The following is an 18,079-nucleotide window of genomic DNA, read 5'->3' on the forward strand; positions in this document are numbered from 1 at the left end:
ATAAATCCCCCATGCCGAACCACCCCGCAGTCCTCCTATAAACTCACTTCTTCTGTTAAGCCTTTCATGGGTGGTCCACCATTGAGTGCTTCCTCCTGTGAGCAAAGATACCAGGGAAAATGAATTTAAGGGCAGAAGGAAACGAAGAGATGGGATTTCTAAAAAAGGGTGAGGGAACAGTGAACAGGGAAGGCAGAATGAAAGGAGAGACGTAAAGGGAAAGAGGAGCAACGCATTAGGAAAAGCCACTGAGCCGATCTGAACACTCTCACCCTATCCTATTCATTGCCACTTTGTAAAGTGCACCCCGTTGTAAAGATCACTGCATTTTGGATGAAACACAGGGCTTCCAAGTGCCTGAAAGCATCAAAATAGGGCTACAGGAAGCAATCTTCACTCTCACTGGCTCTTAGTTTGACCTCTTAACAAGAATTTACTGGAAACTATGCCGTCATTAAACGTATCTGCTCTTCATAGGGTCCCTACATGTTATCTTTCCAAGAGACTGGAGCAGGGGCAGCAGGCTATGGAGGGGGGAAAGGAGACAGCCCTGCTCCCACTGTGGCAATCAGAGTGACGCATAGGCTGATGAACACTCCAGGCCCAGGCCCCGCACCTTTGCCTGCATCTCTAGCAGTGCGGCCTGTACATCAGTATTTCTTACATTGCCTAAGTGAGTTCATGCTCGCCCAGAGTGGCATACTGCTTCCAAGCTTTCTGGTGATCCACCAGATCATCCACGAACATCACATGTGCCAACATTTTCCCCACTTACAACATCCTAATCTTTTCCCCAGAAGGTTAGTGGTCAACGAGATTTGGAGTTCCAATTTTCTTTCTGCAGGAAATAAATCTATATTAACCACCCAACACCCAATCAGCCACGGCCTGTACAGAGCAGGAAACCACAAGTAGGTGGGGTAGGGATGGGGCTCCAGGGCCCAGGTCAGCCACCACCCAGCAGTGGGGTTTGGCTATGCTCCATCTCTGTGCCTCAGTTTCCCTCCTTTAGAATAGGACTTTAATCCCTCTTCCACCCAAGGATAGAGTGACGGTGGGGACTTCCAATCTATTGGACAGCAGCTGCTCCTGAAACATGGGAGAGGGGTACAATGTAAAATATGGGGGAGAGGTGTGATGTTAAACATAGGGAGGGGTGTGGTGTTAAACATGGGGGAGGGGTGTGGTGTTAAACATGGGGGAGGGGTGTGGTGTTAAACATGGGGAGGGGTGTGGTGTTAAACATGGGGGAGGGGTGTGGTGTTAAACATGGGGGAGGGGTGTGGTGTTAAACATGGGGAGGGGTGTGGTGTTAAACATGGGGAGGGGTGTGGTGCTAAATATGGGGAGGGGTGTGGTGTTAAATATGGCATCCAGAAAATTTTGGCAAACTTAAAACACACATTGTCTCGGTTATTCACCTAAGGGACAGGAAAACTGATCTATCTATCCATCTCATCTATCCATTATCTATGTATCATCTATCTGTCCGTCTATCCATCCATCCATCCATCCATCCATCCTTCCTTCCTTTCCTTCCAGTTGTTACTGGGAAGGACGAGAGGAACACACGTGTACAAACATCATGAGATATTTTCTCCCTGAGTGTCAACTGTCATTTCTCAGATCCCAAAAAATGACCTCACCAGCTGAAGAGCAACATTCCTCTCCACTCCCTCAGGTCTTCTCAAGGTTTCCAAGATTCTTAACAAATTTCCTCCCCAGAAACATCAAAACACCACACAGGCAGACAGGAACATTCCCTGAGTGTTTTGTTTGTTTGTTTGTTTGTTTGTTTCTTTTTGGCTTCCATTTAAACTAGTCATCAGATTTAAAAAAAAAAAAAAGCCAAAGTGCTTTAGCAGAAATATTTCCCATAAAGCTGCGTTAATAGAGAAAATTTTTTTAAAACTATCTTATGTAGACACAGCTAACCCTGGCCTTCCTGAGAGTTGGCCACAGCCGTCCCTCCTCCAGAGTCGGTGCCCCAGTTGTGTGTGCGGCTGTGGGGAGCGGGGAGGCAGGGGCGCGGTAAGGGCAGGATTGAAACACCCTCCCTTTCTGGCAGCAGGCAGGCCCGCAGGCCCCGGAAACCTGCCGGGTGTCTGCATTCTTCGAGGGAATTCCAGAGCATGAAGAAAGTTTAGAGAATGCATCCAAATGTCATACCCCACAGGTGTTCTCCACACCACACTTTACAGCAGACGTCAGTCTGAAAGCCCCTCCACAGCCTTGCCTTGCCCGCCACACAGATGGGGGCATCCAAGTGTGAGTCAGGCCCCACTGATCCCAGGAGCTGGTGCCAGAAGCACGGGGCCCAGACTGAAAGCGCTGGGAGGGCCCCTCCTTTCAAAACTATGTCCCTGCTGGCTGCTCTGGGCACAGAAATTCTACCATCAGCCACGCATTCCTCTGGGGTGAAGCTTCGAGGCTTCCTTGGCTCCTCCAGGTAGAGCAAATTTCAGCTGGAGGAACCTTTGGAGGATGCCCTGCTGCAGGCCTGGATGTCACACAGCTGGAGAGGCAGGCAGCCCACAACAGGGGGTATCCAGCCAGCCCATATATCCGTCCACAGGCCCTGCTCCTGGGGAAGTCAGCTCTAGGGGCTTCCAGGGGACTGCAAAAGTTGGTTCACTTAGTTCTTGCCCTAGACAATCTAAAGAGGTTAATTTCCCTTATAATTTTCCAATCTCTCCTAATCTTCCTCCTCCTTCCACTCCAGATCATGGTACTGTGAGCTGTGCAATAAGCATCGTTTACATCAAAAAAAGGGATTGTGCAAATAAGTGAATGCACCACCAGACGAGACCCTCCATGGAGTCAGCTGTAGACCGCCAGGCCACCCAGCCGCCACCTTGCTTCTGCATCCTCAAGGACTTTTCTCCTGTATCATAGCCACCCTCTCCCATATCCTTTTGTCCTTTCTTGGTCATTTCAAGATCCATGAAGATGGATCTGAGTTTCATGACCTGCTCTCCTCCTGGCCTCTCCCTCTCCCCCACACACTCCCATGCTCACACCCAGCCCTCTCCTGACCCATGACTGCATTCCTCCACCTCTGATTTCAAACACGCCACTCCTGGACACATGCCACACTCCCAGCATCTTTCTAGCTCAGTCTCTCTGCTACCAGGATTACAACATTTCTTTGGGCGGCCTCCAATCCACTGACCCTACCACCCGTCAGCCTCCACTACCACCTCAGGTACCCACTCCCATCCCGACCTGCTTCAGCATCCAGGTGACTCACCATCATCACTCCCATGCCTCGCTCACCCCTCTCTCCTCCACTGTACTCCCTGGAGAAACCTCCATCCTGGTTAAAGTCATCTTTGTAACTCTGCCTCTGCACCTTCGTGGCTGCAAGTAGCTGGAGAGAAACCACAGCTGTGCTGCAGGAGTTATTTTAGATGCGTGGCCGCATGCCTGCTACTCCCTCCTGTTACTGTGGATGAACCGCTGGGGGCTGGGGATAGGCTAGGGCCCCAGCAACCCCTGACTTGCCCCTGGATTGAACACACAGGTCAATGCTCCTATTTGGACCTTATTTCCCCAAATACTACCACATACCTCTCCCCTTTACAGCTAAACTCCTTAAAACAGTTGTACTATTCTGCTAGTCTCCAGGCCATCTCCTTCTGTTCCTTGAGCTGGCCACAGGCAAGCTTCTGCCTTCACCACTCAGCCAAAACTCCCCCGTCAGGCTCCCCCTGCTCAGTCAGCCATTGTCGGTCCCTCTTACCCGGCCTGGCAGCAGCCTGCAAGGCAGTCTCCCCACCCCACTCCCTCGACGCCCCTCCTGGGCTCCAGCACTCCGCCTGGCCTGGTTCCCTCCTGCCTCACTGGTCTCTTGGCTCACTTCTCCTCACATCCTTTCTTCCTCATGTGGGGCCACTCCAGGGCTCAGGCCTCCCACCTCCCGACGACACAGTCCCCATCATCCCTGTGACTCATTTCCGCAGCTCTCCCTCCTTCACCCTCTGCTCCAGCACCCTGGCCTGCTGGCTGGGCCTGGAATCTTCTTCCAGCCCAGGCCTGGCACGGGCTGCTCCTTCTGCCCGGATGTTCCTCTCCGGATATCTCCACTACTCACCCCTCCCTCCCCTCTGTGCCAGCTGCCCTGACTACCCCACTTAAAACTGCAAGCCCCTCCTGCTCCTCCTCACTCCTCATTCCATTTTCCAGCTTTACTTTTCGCCATCGCAATGATCACCCACGACTAGAATACACATTCCATGAGGGCAGGGCTTTGTTGCTCAATCCTAGATATGAGTCCTAGAATAGTACCCAGCACAGAACAGAAGCTTGTTAAACACTCGTGGATTGAATAACAAACAAATTATAGGCTTACATTACTTGTGATTTTAGAACCTCGAGGACACTAAAGAAAGCATCACATCTATTTTTTTTTTCTCCCTCAGGGCTATTTTCTGTCCCCTGCTTCCCAGTGGGGACAGGGCATGGGATTACTGTGGCTTCAGTATTTCCCAGAGTGACTCCTGGTCTGAGTTCCAGGAAAGCCAAAAGTTCGTTCTGGCTTCTAAAAAGCTAGGGGTCCCACCCAAAAAGTGAGCCTGGTAGTTGGACTCAGCCTTTTCCCAAAGCAGGGTGCACCCAGGTAGCTCACCTTCTGATTGTCCCAGGAGTCCTGGGCTTGGAGATGGGATAACACGTACGAGAGGTGGATCCCCAGAACCCTGACTCCAGAGACAGGGGACTGTCCTGTACATGCTTGTGCAGGCAGCACTGACTCTCTGCAGCCTTTGTACTTCTTACCGTATGACCTTCCAACATTCCCGAGGCAACAGCATAATCCCCATTTGCCAGATAAGAAAACTCAGCCCCACAGATATTGAGGGTTCTGCCCAAGGTCACACAGGCAGCTACAAGCCATTCTGGAACCAGCTCTTGAACAAAAATCTGCTGAGGATTTGTGGTGTTAGGCAAAGATACGCTTGATAGGGTCCCTATCCTGAATGCATTCATGCTTTATTTGGGAGAAGCCAAGACTTTCAAATCTCAGCCCATAACCTTTCAGATGAGTCCATCTCCCCTCCAAGGTTAGGGATGCCACAGACTGAGGCAGGAGGGGGCAGGACCAACCCAGAACACTGGTTAGATTGCCTCATACGTCTAAGTATGTCTGGCATACAGAGCCCTGGTTGAGAAGCCCACAAGACTCATTCCTTTGGCTGCCAACAACTGCTTGTATTTGAAATCAGAGAAAATATCCACAAGTTATAGTTCTTTGTTGGTGTGCATTACGGAGAAGCAAAACCTCCAGACCTTTTCTAGAACATAAGCTTATTGAGGACAGGGAACAGCGTACAGCACATAGTAGGTACTCAAGAGACGTGTGTTCAAAGACTTGTGGGCCTGGCTGGGCCCCAAAGCCTCAACGGATAGGGAGGAGTGGAGGTGGGTCAGAGGGTCTGCGTGCACAGCCAGGGCACCTCCTGCCTGGATCCCAAAGACCACCTGCCGGATTCTGGGTGCTCTGCTGGGTGGGACCATTCGTGCCTTGGCAGTCTAGTGTCAAGCAACTGGATGCTGCCCAGAATTAGAGATCCCTGCATCATCCCCTCTGAATTTGCCAAGCTCCCCTAACCGCAGGCCAGCACTCACCTGGGAGATGTGGGACTGGGTCCTCTCGCTCTCGCCATCACCCTCCGTCTTGTCAGCCAGCAGCCCCTGCACCTGGTACTCCAGCACATAGCTGTCGATGAAGCGCTCCAGCTCCTCGATCTCCTGGGAGCGGCTGCTCCCCGCCTCCGAGGAGGCTGATGCTGCAGAGGAGTTTTCCATCCTTCCGGCTCAGGAGCCTGGGCCGGGACTGGTGGGAAAGAAGACAGAGAACTCCGTGAGATGCTGCTGGAGGAGACGACGATGCCCACACCTGGGAAACACCCTCTGCTCCTGGAAGCCTCTTCTTATCCATCATGGCGTTCTGTTCTTCCAACAACCTTGAGAAGTCAGTGGGAGGCTGGCTTGCCCTCAGCATAAACGATGTGCTGTAATTCCCACTGTGTGGGGCAGGAGACAGGCCCAGGGAATGCAGGTCACTTGTCTGATCGGCCAGCACAGGCACTGTGCAGTGTCAGAGTTAGTGTCTACCTAAGCCTTAATCGCTGGGAAAGGTAGAAGATGAACTCGGCCTACAGGCCAAGCCTCACTTCCTGCCTCAGATTTAACAGAATCTACCACAAAGCAGGATGAAAGAAACCACAGAACCAAGATTGAGGGTGCACAATGGGGCCCGAGACACCAACCTCTGAGGGGCTCAGGTCCTCCAAGAAAATGCCTACTTATGAGGAGACTTTCTTTTTGGTCACCCGACTGTCCCCTAAATCAGTTGAAGCCTATAGGCTGTAACTTATAAGCAGGATTTTGCAGCCTTGCTCTGGTGCAGCTACTGGAACACACCTATGATGAGTCTGCAGGAGCGTGACTGGTTTTCACTGGTAGAACGAGAAAGGCTTGCTGCACTATCCATGCTGCTATGGCCTAGCCACACACACTGCCTGGTCACCCTTACAGGGCCATGACTCACCCCATTGGCCCTCTGGCCCTCTCTCTAGGGCAGCGTGGCATAAATGACCAGCTGCTGCTGGAACACTAGCTAAAGTCCACCAACAGAACTGCAATCTCTGGAGCTGACATGCTCAATCCAGCCCTGCAGGGGCCCAGGTCTGCTGGGACCTCCCCACCACTGCCCTCTCCGCTCCCCTCTCCCTTGCTTTCCCCCGAAGCTCACATGTGACCCACCTGGGAGTGAGGAAAGCTAGAACCTTTCTCACCTCCAGGCCAAGGATCTTTTCCTTCCTGATAGGCTCCAGGCTAGATGGGAAGGGGCTTTAAAGCTTGTGTTGTGCCTCTTTTATTATCTGGAGACCTGTGCTCTCCATGGAAGATCCTGGTCTGCCAGAGAAAACAGTCTGCACATGCTTTTATTATCACAAATAGTAGCACAGCCTTCTATCAAACCACCACCACACGAAAGCACAGAGAAGGCCTGAATCCCGCACACACAGGGCTCTGAAGTCACACAGAGCAGCATGAATGCTGCTGCCAGTAATAAAGGCGAGGTCCTAGCAGGTTTAATGGAGCATTTGAATTTCAAAACCTTGAACCTGAGAACCTTAACCCTGAGAACTTCTTTGGAACACAGTTATTTGCCAATAATCTAGGGTTTGTTGAGTGTTTAAACTGCAGTGAGTCCAAAGCAGGGCAAGAAATGGTGTGCTGGGTTCCAGAAATGCTGCTGAGAACATGAATGTTGACTCCGCAACACCCTCACTGCCTTCTCCAAGGGTGAGGGAACGGAGAGGAAGAACTTCCCAGGGGAAGGAGAACTGCCCTGCTGCGCACACATCTTCCGCTGCTTTCCCGGCTCGTTTTTTAGGCTTTTGGCTGCTGCAAGGGGCTCAACCTCCCTTGGACCTCAGGCCTGCTGCAGGGGGCGCTGAGGTGCTGCAGGGCCTTGCTCTGGGCCTCTCAGCTCAGCGGTCTTGGAGCTGGGTCTGTCCACCCATCCTAGAGGGAGGAATCAGAGGATTGGAGGTTTCAGGCCGAGGTGGTGCCCTTTTCAGAATGAGGAAACCAGATGTGGAGGCAGGGGTGGCAGCAGGTCTGCAGAGAGTCAGCTGTGATTGGGATATGCACATTTGGTGGCAAGGGCCACAGGCAGGGACATGGGGGACGCTGTCCATTGCCCCTTCCTCCACCTGCCACTCAAAGCCTACAGGTCCTTACACCTCCCCATACCACCAGCACCCACCTTACCCCTCCTGCTCCACGGCTGCCCACGCCTAAGTTATCCCCTGGCTACTCTGCTCCTTGTCCTGGGCATATGGTAGCTGTGGTAGACAGAATTCTAAGACAGTCTTGGGTATACACCCTCTCCCAGTTACTCGCCAGGAGTCTAGATACTCTTGGGAAGGGATTTTGCAGACACAATTAAATCCCAAATTAGTTGACTTTAAGATAAGGAGACTATTCAGGAGGGCCTGACCCAAGCACCAGAACCCATTAAATCTGGGACTAGAGCTCAGAGACAGCAGAAGCCAGAGATCCAAAGCATGAGAAAGACTCAGTGCACTGTTGTTGGCTTGAAGGAGGAGGGACACACGGTAAGGCACGTGGGCAGCCTCTGGTAGTTGACAGCAATCCCTGGTCAACAACTGGCAAGGAAGTGGGCACCTCATTCTACATCTGCAATGAAGTAAATTCACCCGAGAACCAATGAGCTTGGAAGCAGACTTTTCCTCCAGAGCCTCCAGCCAAGAATTCCACTTGGCTAACAACTTGACTTCAGACTCATGAGATGCTGTGCCAGACTTCCGACTTACAGAACTGTGAGATAATGGATGGTATTGTTTTATGCTGCTATTTGTAGTAATCTTTTAGGAAGCAATAGAAAATGAATACAGGATGCTCTTTCCTGCCTCTGTGCTTTTGCTCACACTGAACCCGTCACCTGGAAGCATTTTCTCCTTCCCTCTACCTGCCAAACCTAGAGGTTCTTACATGCACAGAAGGCCAGAGCATTGCCTTGGTTTCATGGCAGGCTACTAAGCAAGATTCACCCAGGGTTGGCTATGGGTATGAATACTGCAATTTCTGCTAAAAGTAGGAATGATGAGTGTCTGCTGTGCCTTTATCATGCCTCAGACACATCAGTACTTGATCTGCCTCCACTCACTTCACCTTCATAGCAACCCTATGGGATCAGCATAATTATGCTACTTAGAAGAGAAAATGGACATTCAGAGAGATTAAGTAATTTGCCCAAGTTCACACAGGAGAACTCCAGGTCTGCATGACTATGCCTATACCCCACTGCCTTCTCTCCATCCCCCTTCCTGGTGGCCTGCTCAGTCCCTCAGGCCACCTCCAAGCTCCCCAATCTATACTGACTCTCCAGGGAGCAGTGAATTCTTCAAGTGCTGCGCATGTGCTTATTCCCCAGTTGGGCACAGGTTCCGGAGAGCTGGCCCCATGCAGGCTCCGTGCCTGGCCCTGGGCAGCTGGCCTCCACTGGATGGGAATTACACTGCTGTTGTCCAGAGAGGGCTGAAAAGGAGTCGCCTGCAGGAGAAGTCAATATGCAAGGCCACGCCCATTATTCCTTGAAGACTTTTGATCTTATCAAGGGCTTCCTGGCACACCTAGCAGGTGCAGTCAGAGAACTGGGTTTTGCAGGAACTCTACACGGAGCCGTTTTCGGGAGGATAGAGTGCCGGGCTCTGCCTGCAGAGGCAGCCTCTGGCCGGCTCTGCAGGGCTCTCCCAAACATGCCCGAGTGTCTCAGGGCTGTGTCAGGGTCCCGTGAGGGAGCCTGGGCACGGTCATCACCCCAAACCCATAATAGTTGCTGAGAAAGGGGACAGGATTGAGACCCATCCCAAACCTGCAGCCTTTTGGTGCCCCAAGGAAGGAAGAGGACGCGCTCTGCAGGTGCCTCTTGTGTCCTCACGTCCTCTCGGCCATTCCTCCTACTCTAGTGTTTGCTACCCAGCCAGATTCATGTGGGGTAGTCCAGCAGCGCCTCACCTCAGCTGCCCCGGGGCCTCCTGCCCAGGCCTCCTCTGCAGTCAGGAGACGCCTGCAGGAAGCCCCTGGCCCCTGGCACCTGCAACCTGGAAGTATGAGGAGCTAGTGCCACATGCAGCTGCCCTCAGTGGGACAAATACTCCCCTCTTCAGTGTCTCAGACAATTCCAGGCATGCTCCACGTGGTCCCTCAGCAACTCCAAGTGGGGTGAGCCCCAGTTGCCCACAGTGGCCGCCAGATCCCTAGCCCCCCTTACTTGCCAGTCCTCCCCACCTTTTCACTCTCTCCCAGGGATTTCAGCTCCTCCAGAAACTCTCATTTTCCAGGGTGAACAGGAGAATACATCACTTCCCTGTTCCACAGTGGAGCCCAGCGAGGGAGTGGGGAGGCCCCTGCTTCAGAAAAGCGGGGAACATGCAAAGCACAAAATTTCTGAGCTTCACTTCAGTCACAAGAGAAGAAGAAGGAGCAGAGAGAGGGAAAGAGCGTGGCCCTCCTCTGCCTGTCCACCTCCACAGCTCTTAGCCTGGAAGTACAGCCAGGTGCTAAGGCCCTGAATTTTTTATTACGGTCAAATATATGCAACATAAAACAGCATTCAGCTGAGTGCAGTGGCTCATGCTTGTAATCCCAGCCCTTTGGGAGGCTGAGACGGGAGGATCACTTGAAGCCAGGAATTTGAGACCAGCCTAGGCAACATAGCAAGATTTGTCTTTGCAAAAAATTTTTTTAAAATTAGCTGAGCATGGTCACACACACCTGTAGTCCCAGCTACTCAGGAGGCTAAGGCGGGAGGATTGCTTGAGCCCAGGAGTTTGAGGTTACAGTGAGCTATAATTGTGTTGCTGCACTCCAGCCTGGGTGACAGAGTGAGTTTCTGTCTGAAAGCAAAAACAAAATAAAACAACAACAACAACAACAAACAAACAAAAACCAACCAAACCAAACCAAACAAAACAAACAAATCAAAACCTTATAATCTTAACCATTTTTGAGTACATAATTCAGTGGCTTTAAGTACATTCATAATGTTATGAGCCATCATCACTATCTATTTCCAGAACTTTTTTATCAACCCAAACAGAAACTCTGTGCCCACTAAACAATTAACTCTTCCTCACCTTTCTCTCTAACCCCTGGTAACCACTGTCCTACCTTCTCTCTATGAATCCGCCTATTCTAGGTACCTCCTATAAGAGGAATCATGCAATATTCGTCCTTTTATGACTGATTTATTTCACTTAGCATAACGCTTTCAAGGTTTATCCACATTGTAACATGAATCAGAATTTCATGCCCTTTTATGGCTGAATAAGACATCATATCACAATAGTACACTGTATATCTAGACCACATTTTATTTATCCATTCATCCATCGATGGACATTTGGGTTGTTTGCACCTTTTGCTGTTGTGAATAATGCTGCTTTGAACATGAGTGTACAAGGATCCATCTGAGTCCCTGTTTATTCTTTGGGGTATCCACCTAGAAAAGTTCCAACACATTTTTAAGGCAAGAAGATTGTGAAGGAATAGGGTAGAGCTTTCTCTGGCTGGTGGAGACACAGGGCAAGGGATGGTCTCCTCCAGGCTTGTTTTGCTGCCTTCCTGCCTGAGCTTTGGGGGTTTCAGGCCGGCTCAGTGTCTCATTCCCAGTAGGATCCAGATGGGAAGTCCCCAAACAGCTGGGCTGCAGGCTAAGCTGAGAGAGTCAGCCAGGAATTTATGTTTTAATGATCAGTGAAAGTGAAGAAAGGACGGAACCAGAGGAAGAAGGAAAAGGAAAAGAGGGAATGTAGAAGAACACAAAAGACATGCCTCTCCCCTCCTCTCCCGGCTCTGCTCTGATTCCCTGCCAGGTGACAGATGAGGAGGAACTAAAGGGCAAGCAGCAGGAGTAGGAAAAATGCTGAGGCCGCACTTTGCTGTAAAGGGCACCAGAGGGGCGGGCAGCCCTGAGCCTACAGCTGGAGGGGAGGGCCAGTGTGGGCACGGCTTTCTGGAGGACACAGAGGGCCCAGGCTGCAGCAGGACCCACCCCGGAGCTCCTTCGCCTGTGCTTCCCAGAGAGGACTGAAGCCACCGAGCTTGGCCACATCTGTGTCTGTCTGGGGAAAAGGATGTGTGCAGGCTGTCTTCCTGGGGCTGCATCTCTGTTGAAAGACCTCATCCAGCCTAGGCTGCCAGCCCAGGGACTCCCCACCTCCTGCTGCAGCCAATCACAGTCTGTGGTCGTCACTACAGCCCAGTAAGCCTGGATATTTTTAAGGACAAAACGGAAAATCACCCATGTTTTTGACAAAAAGTTGCCTCTCTCCATACTGGTGTCCCCTCCCCACCCTAGACCCAATAAACTCCCCTTTCCCTTCCTCCCCTTCCTCCTCATCCCTTGCTGCTCTCAGCCCAGCACTCTGTAGCTTCCTTAGGAAACTAGTGCTCTGGAAGGGGTTTCTGTGAACACCGTGGGGCAGCCTGAGATGATATGGTGCCAGTTTCTCCCTCTAATTCCTGGCCATGTCTGACTTTGAGTCTGACCTTCATAGGCTGGAGGTCTGGAGGAAAAGGTAAGGCTGACATTGGAGAGCACCCACAGGCCAGAGACAATCAGCGGAGCCATCCCAGCCCTCTCAGTATCCTTTCCTGCCCACCCAGTGACAAATGGCATTAGGAGCTATCAATTTAGCCAATCCTTTTAAGAACAGCCAGGCATTAGGGGCATTACTTCCTCCTCCAATCCTCAGAGATGAGTTCAGTGACCTGCAAACCAGATGAGATGCATCTGCTCCAGGGCCTACCAGCACTTCTTAGGGAATCCATCATTTGAGGCCCGCATGGAGGCAGCACTGCACCCCACACTTCATCAGGCTCTTACCTCTCCACCCCCAGCACCCAACTCACTCCAGCAGCACACCCTTGTGACACCCCACCAAGGAAGCCCAGGAAGACCCTGATTTCTGCTTCCTGGCTCATCTTTTGGCTTTTGGCTACTGCAAGTGGTCCAGCCTCCTGTGGATCCCAGGCCTATTGCAGGGGCCCAGGTGGTGCTGCAGGGGACTTGCTTGGTGATCCTAAGATTAGCAACCAGGGGGCACGCCCAAGATGGCAGAACAGGAACAGCTCCAGCCTCCAGCTCCCAGAGTGAGCGACATAGAAGATGGGTGATTTCTGCATTTTCAACTGAGGTACCGGGTTCATCTCACTGGGGTGTGTCAGACAGTTGGTGCTGGTCCCCGGGTGCACCCCGACCAGCGAGAGCTGAAGCAGGGCGAGGCATCACCTCACCTGGGAAGCACAAGGGGGAAGGGAATTCCTTTCCCTAGCCAAAGGAAATTGAGACACACAACACCTGGAAAATCGGGTAACTCCCACCCTAATACTGTGCTTTACCAAGGGTCTTAGCAAATGGCACACTAGGAGATTATATCCCACACCCGGCCCGGAGTGTCCCACGCCCACGGAGCCTCCCTCATTGCTAGCACAGCAGTCTGAGATCTAACTGCAAGGTGCAGCAAGGCTGGGGGAGGGGCATCGGCCATTGCTGAGGCCTAAGTAGGCAAACGAAGCTGCTGGGAAGCTTGAATTGGGTGGAGCCCACTGCAGCTCAAGGAGGCCTGCCTGCCTTTGTAGACTCCACTTCTGGGGACAGGGCATAGCTAAACAAAAAGCAGCAGAAACCTCTCCAGATGTAAATGTCCCTGTCTGACAGCTTTGAAGAGAGCAGTGGTTCTCCCAGCACGGAGGTTGAGATCTGAGAACAGACAGAGTGCCTGCTCAAGTGGGTCCCTGACCCCTGAGTAGCCTAACTGGGAGACATCCCCCACTAGGTACAGACCGACACCTCACACCTCACATGGCTGGGTACACCCATGAGACAAAGCTTCCAGAGCAAGAATCAGACAGCAACACTTGCTGTTCAGCAATATTCTATCTTCTGCAGCCTCTGCTGCTGATACCCCAGCAAACAGGGTCTGGAGTGGACAACAGACCTGCAGCTGAGGGTACTGACTGTTAGAAGGAAAACTAACAAACAGAAAGGACACCCACACCAAAACCCCATCAGTACATCACCATCATCAAAGACTAAAGGCAGATAAAATCACAAAGATGGGGAAAAAGCAGTGCAGAAAAGCTGGAAATTCAAAAAATCAGAGCACATCTCCCCCTCCAAAGGAACGCAGCTCATCGCCAGCAATAGAACAAAGCTGGACGGAGAATGACTTTGACGAGTTGAGAGAAGAAGGCTTCAGTCAATCAAACTTCTCAGAGCTAAAGGAGGAACTACGTAACCAGCACAAAGAAACTAAAAACCTTGAAAAAACAATGGATGAATGGATAACTAGAATAATCAACACAGAGAAGACCTTAAAAGAACTAATAGAGATGAAAACCATGACACAAGAACTATGTGACAAATGCACAAGCTTCAGTAACTGACTCGATCAACTGGAAGAAAGAGTATCAGTGATTGAAGATCAAATGAATGAAATGAAGTGAGAAGTGTAGAGAAAAAAGAGTAAAAAGAAATGAACAAAGCCTCCAAGAAATATGGGATTATGTGAAAAGACCAAATCTATGTCTGATTGGTGTGCCTGAAAGTGACAGGGAAAATGGAACCAAGTTGGAAAACACTCTGCAGGACATCATCCAGGAGAACTTTCCCAACCTAGTAAGGCAGGCCAACATTCAAATTCGAGAAATACAGAAAATGCCACAAAGATACTCCTCGAGAAGAGCAACTCCAAGACACATAATTGTCAGATTCACCAAAGTTGAAATGAAGGAAAAAATGTTAAGGGCAGCCAGAGAGAAAGGTCGGGATACCCACAGAGGGAAGCCCATCAGACTAACAGCAGATCTCTCGGTAGAAACTCTCCAAGCCAGAAGAGAGTGGGGGCCAATATTCAACATTCTTAAAGGAAAGAATTTTCAACCCAGAATTTCATATCCAGCCAAACTAAGTTTCATAAGTGAAGGAGAAATAAAATCCTTTACAGACAAGCAAATGCTTAGAGATTTTGTCACCAGTAGGCCTGCCCTACAAGAGATCCTGAAGGAAACACTAAACATGGAAAGGAACAACCGGTACCAGCCATTGCAAAAACATGCCAAAATGTAAAGTCCATCGATGCTAGGAAGAAACTGCATCAACTAATGAGCAAAATAACCAACTAATATCATAATGACAGGATCAAGTTCACACATAACAAAATTAACCTTAAATGTAAATGGGCTAAATGGTCCAATTAAAAGACACAGACTGGCAAATTGGATAAAGAGTCAAGAACCATCAGTTTGCTGTATTCAGGAGACCCATCTCACATGCAGAGACACACATAGGCTCAAAATAAAGGGATGGAGGAAGATCTACCAAGCAAATGGAAAACAAAAAAAAGCAGGGGTTGCAATCCTAGTCTCTGATAAAACAGACTTTAAACTATCAAAGATGAAAAGAGACAAAGAAGGCCATTACATAATGGTAAAGGGACCAATTCATCAGGAAGAGCTAACTATCCTAAATATATATGCACCCAATACAGGAGCACCCAGATTCATAAAGCAAGTCCTTAGAGACTTACAAAGAGACTTAGACTCCCATACAATAATAATGGGAGACTTGAACACCCCACTGTCAACATTAGACAGATCAACGAGACAGAAAGTTAACAAGGATATCCAGGAATTGAACTCAACTCTGCACCAAGCGGACCTAATAGACATCTACAGAACTCTCTACCCCAAATCAACAGAATATACATTCTTCTCAGCACCACATTGCACTTATTCCAAAGTTGACCACATAATTGGAAGTAAAGCACTCCTCAGCAAATGTACAAGAACAGAAATTATAACAAACTGTCTCTCAGACCACAGTGCAATCAAACTAGAACTCAGGACTAAGGAACTCAATCAAAACTGCTCAACTACATGGAAACTGAACAACCTGCTCCTGAATGACTACTGGGTATATAATGAAATGAAGGCAGAAATAAAGATGTTCTTTGAAACCAATGAGAACAAAGATACAACATACCAGAATCTCTGGGACACATTTAAAGCAGTGTGTAGAGGGAAATTTATAGCACTAAATGCCCACAAGAGAAAGCAGGAAGGATCTAAAATTGACACCCTAACATCACAATTAAAAGAACTAGAGAAGCAAGAGCAAACACATTCAAAAGTTAGCAGAAGGCAAGAAATAACTAAGATCAGAGCAGAACTGAAGGAGATAGAGATACAAAAAACCCTCCAAAAAATCAATGAATCCAGGAGCTGGTTTTTTGAAAAGATCAACAAAATTGATAAGACTGCTAGCAAGACTAATAAAGAAGAAGAGAGAGAAGAATCAAATAGACGCAATAAAAAATGATAAAGGGGATATCACCACCGACCCCACAGAAATACAAACTACCATCAGAGAATACTATAAACACCTCTAAGCAAACAAACTAGAAAACCTAGAAGAAATGGATAGTTTCCTGGACACTTACACTCTCCCAAGACTAAACCAGGAAGAAGTTGAATCCCTGAATAGACCAATAGCAGGCTCTGAAATTGAGGCAATAATTAATAGCCTACCAACCAAAAAAAGTCCAGGACCAGATGGATTCACAGCTGAGTTCTACCAGAGGTACAAGGAGGAGCTGGTACCACTCCTTCAGAAACTATTCCCGTCAATAGAAAAAAAGGGAATCCTCCCTTACTCATTTTATGAGGCCAACATCATCCTGATACCAAAGCCTGGCAGAGACACAACAAAAAAAGAGAATTTTAGACCTTTAGACCAATATCCCTGATGAACATCGATGCAAAAATCCTCAATAAAATACTGGCAAACTGAATCCAGCAGCACATCAAAAAGCTTATCCACCATGATCAAGTGGGCTTCATCCCTGGGATGCAAGGCTGGTTCAACATATGCAAATCAATAAATGTAATCCAGCATATAAACAGAACGAAAGACAAAGAACCACATGATTATCTCATTAGATGCAGAAAAGGCCTTTGACAAAATTCAACAGCCCTTCATGCTAAAAACTCTCAATAAATTCGGTGTTGATGGAATGTATCTCAAAATAATAAGAGCTATTTATGACAAACCCACATCCAATATCATACTGAATGGGCAAAAACTGGAAGCATTCCCTTTGAAAACTGGCACAAGACAGGGATGCCCTCTCTCACCACTCCTATTCAACAGAGTGTTGGAAGTTCTGGCTAGGGCAATCAGGCAAGAGAAAGAAATAAAGGGTATTCAGTTAGGAAAAGAAGAAGTCAAATTGTCCCCGTTTGCAGATGACATGATTGTATATTTAGAAAACCCCATCATCTCAGCCCAAAATCTCCTTAAGCTGATAAGCAACTTCAGCAAAGTCTCAGGATACAAAATCAATGTGCAAAAATCACAAGCATTCTTATACACCAAGACAGACAAACAGCCAAATTGTGAGTGAACTCCCATTCACAATAGCTTCAAAGAGAATAAAATACCTAGGAATCCAACTTACAAGGGATGTGAAGGACCTCTTCAAGGAGAACTACAAACCACTGCTCAATGAAATAAAGGAGGACACAAACAAATGGAAGAACTGACCATGCTCATGGATAGGAAGAATCAATATTGTGAAAATGGCCATACTGCCCAAAGTAATTTATAGATTTAATGCCATCCCCATTAAGATACCAATGACTTTCTTCACAGAATTGGAAAAAACTGCCTTAAAGTTCATATGGAACCAAAAAAGAACCCACATTGCCAAGACAATCCTAAGCCAAAAGAACAAAGCTGGAAGCATCACGCTACCTGACTTCAAACTATACTACAAGGCTACAGTAACCAAAACAGCATGGTACTGGTACCAAAACAGAGATATAGAACAATGGAACAGAACAGAGCCCTCAGAAATAATACTACACATCTACAGCCATCTGATCTTTGACAAACCTGACAAAAACAAGAAATGGGGAAAGGATTCCCTATTTAATAAATGGTGCTGGGAAAACTGGCTAGCCATAAGTAGAAAGCTGAAACTGGATCCTTTCCTTACTCCTTATACGAAAATTAATTCAAGATGGATTAGAGACTTAAATGTTAGACCTAATACCATAAAAACCCTAGAAGAAAACCTAGGTAATACCATTCAGGACATAGGCATGGGTAAGGACTTCATGTCTAAAACACCACAAACAATGGCAACAAAAGTCAAAATTGACAAATGGGATCTAATTAAACTAAAGAGCTTCTGCACAGCAAAAGAAACTACCATTAGAGTCAACAGGCAACCTACAGAATGGGAGAAAATTTTTGCAATCTACTCATCTGACAAAGGGCTAATATCCAGAACCTATAAAGAACTCAAGCAAATTTACAAGAAAAAAACAAACAACCCCATCAAAAAGTGGGCAAAGGATATGAACAGACACTTCTCAAAAGAAGACATTCATACAGCCAACAGACACGTGAAAAAATGCTCATCTTCACTCGCCATCAGAGAAATGCAAATCAAAACCACAATGAGATACCATCTCA

The 18,079-nt window shown here is 48.5% G+C and overlaps 1 protein-coding gene across 1 annotated transcript in view; it reads right to left on the reverse strand.

Moving 5' to 3' along the window:
* The window catches only part of CTIF (cap binding complex dependent translation initiation factor), a 335,511-nt gene that overhangs the window by 243,714 nt on the left and 73,718 nt on the right, over positions 1-18,079 (reverse strand). Inside the window, exons 2-3 of the mRNA XM_025365501.1 lie at positions 5,626-5,833; positions 48-95 (exon numbers count right to left, since the gene is read on the reverse strand). Of these exons, the coding sequence (XP_025221286.1) occupies positions 48-95; positions 5,626-5,805 (228 nt within the window). The 5' untranslated portion in view covers positions 5,806-5,833. The remainder of the gene's footprint in view (positions 1-47; positions 96-5,625; positions 5,834-18,079) is intronic.

This window comes from Theropithecus gelada, chromosome 18 (genome assembly GCF_003255815.1).
Source record: "Theropithecus gelada isolate Dixy chromosome 18, Tgel_1.0, whole genome shotgun sequence".
NCBI classification, from domain to species: Eukaryota; Metazoa; Chordata; class Mammalia; order Primates; family Cercopithecidae; genus Theropithecus; species Theropithecus gelada.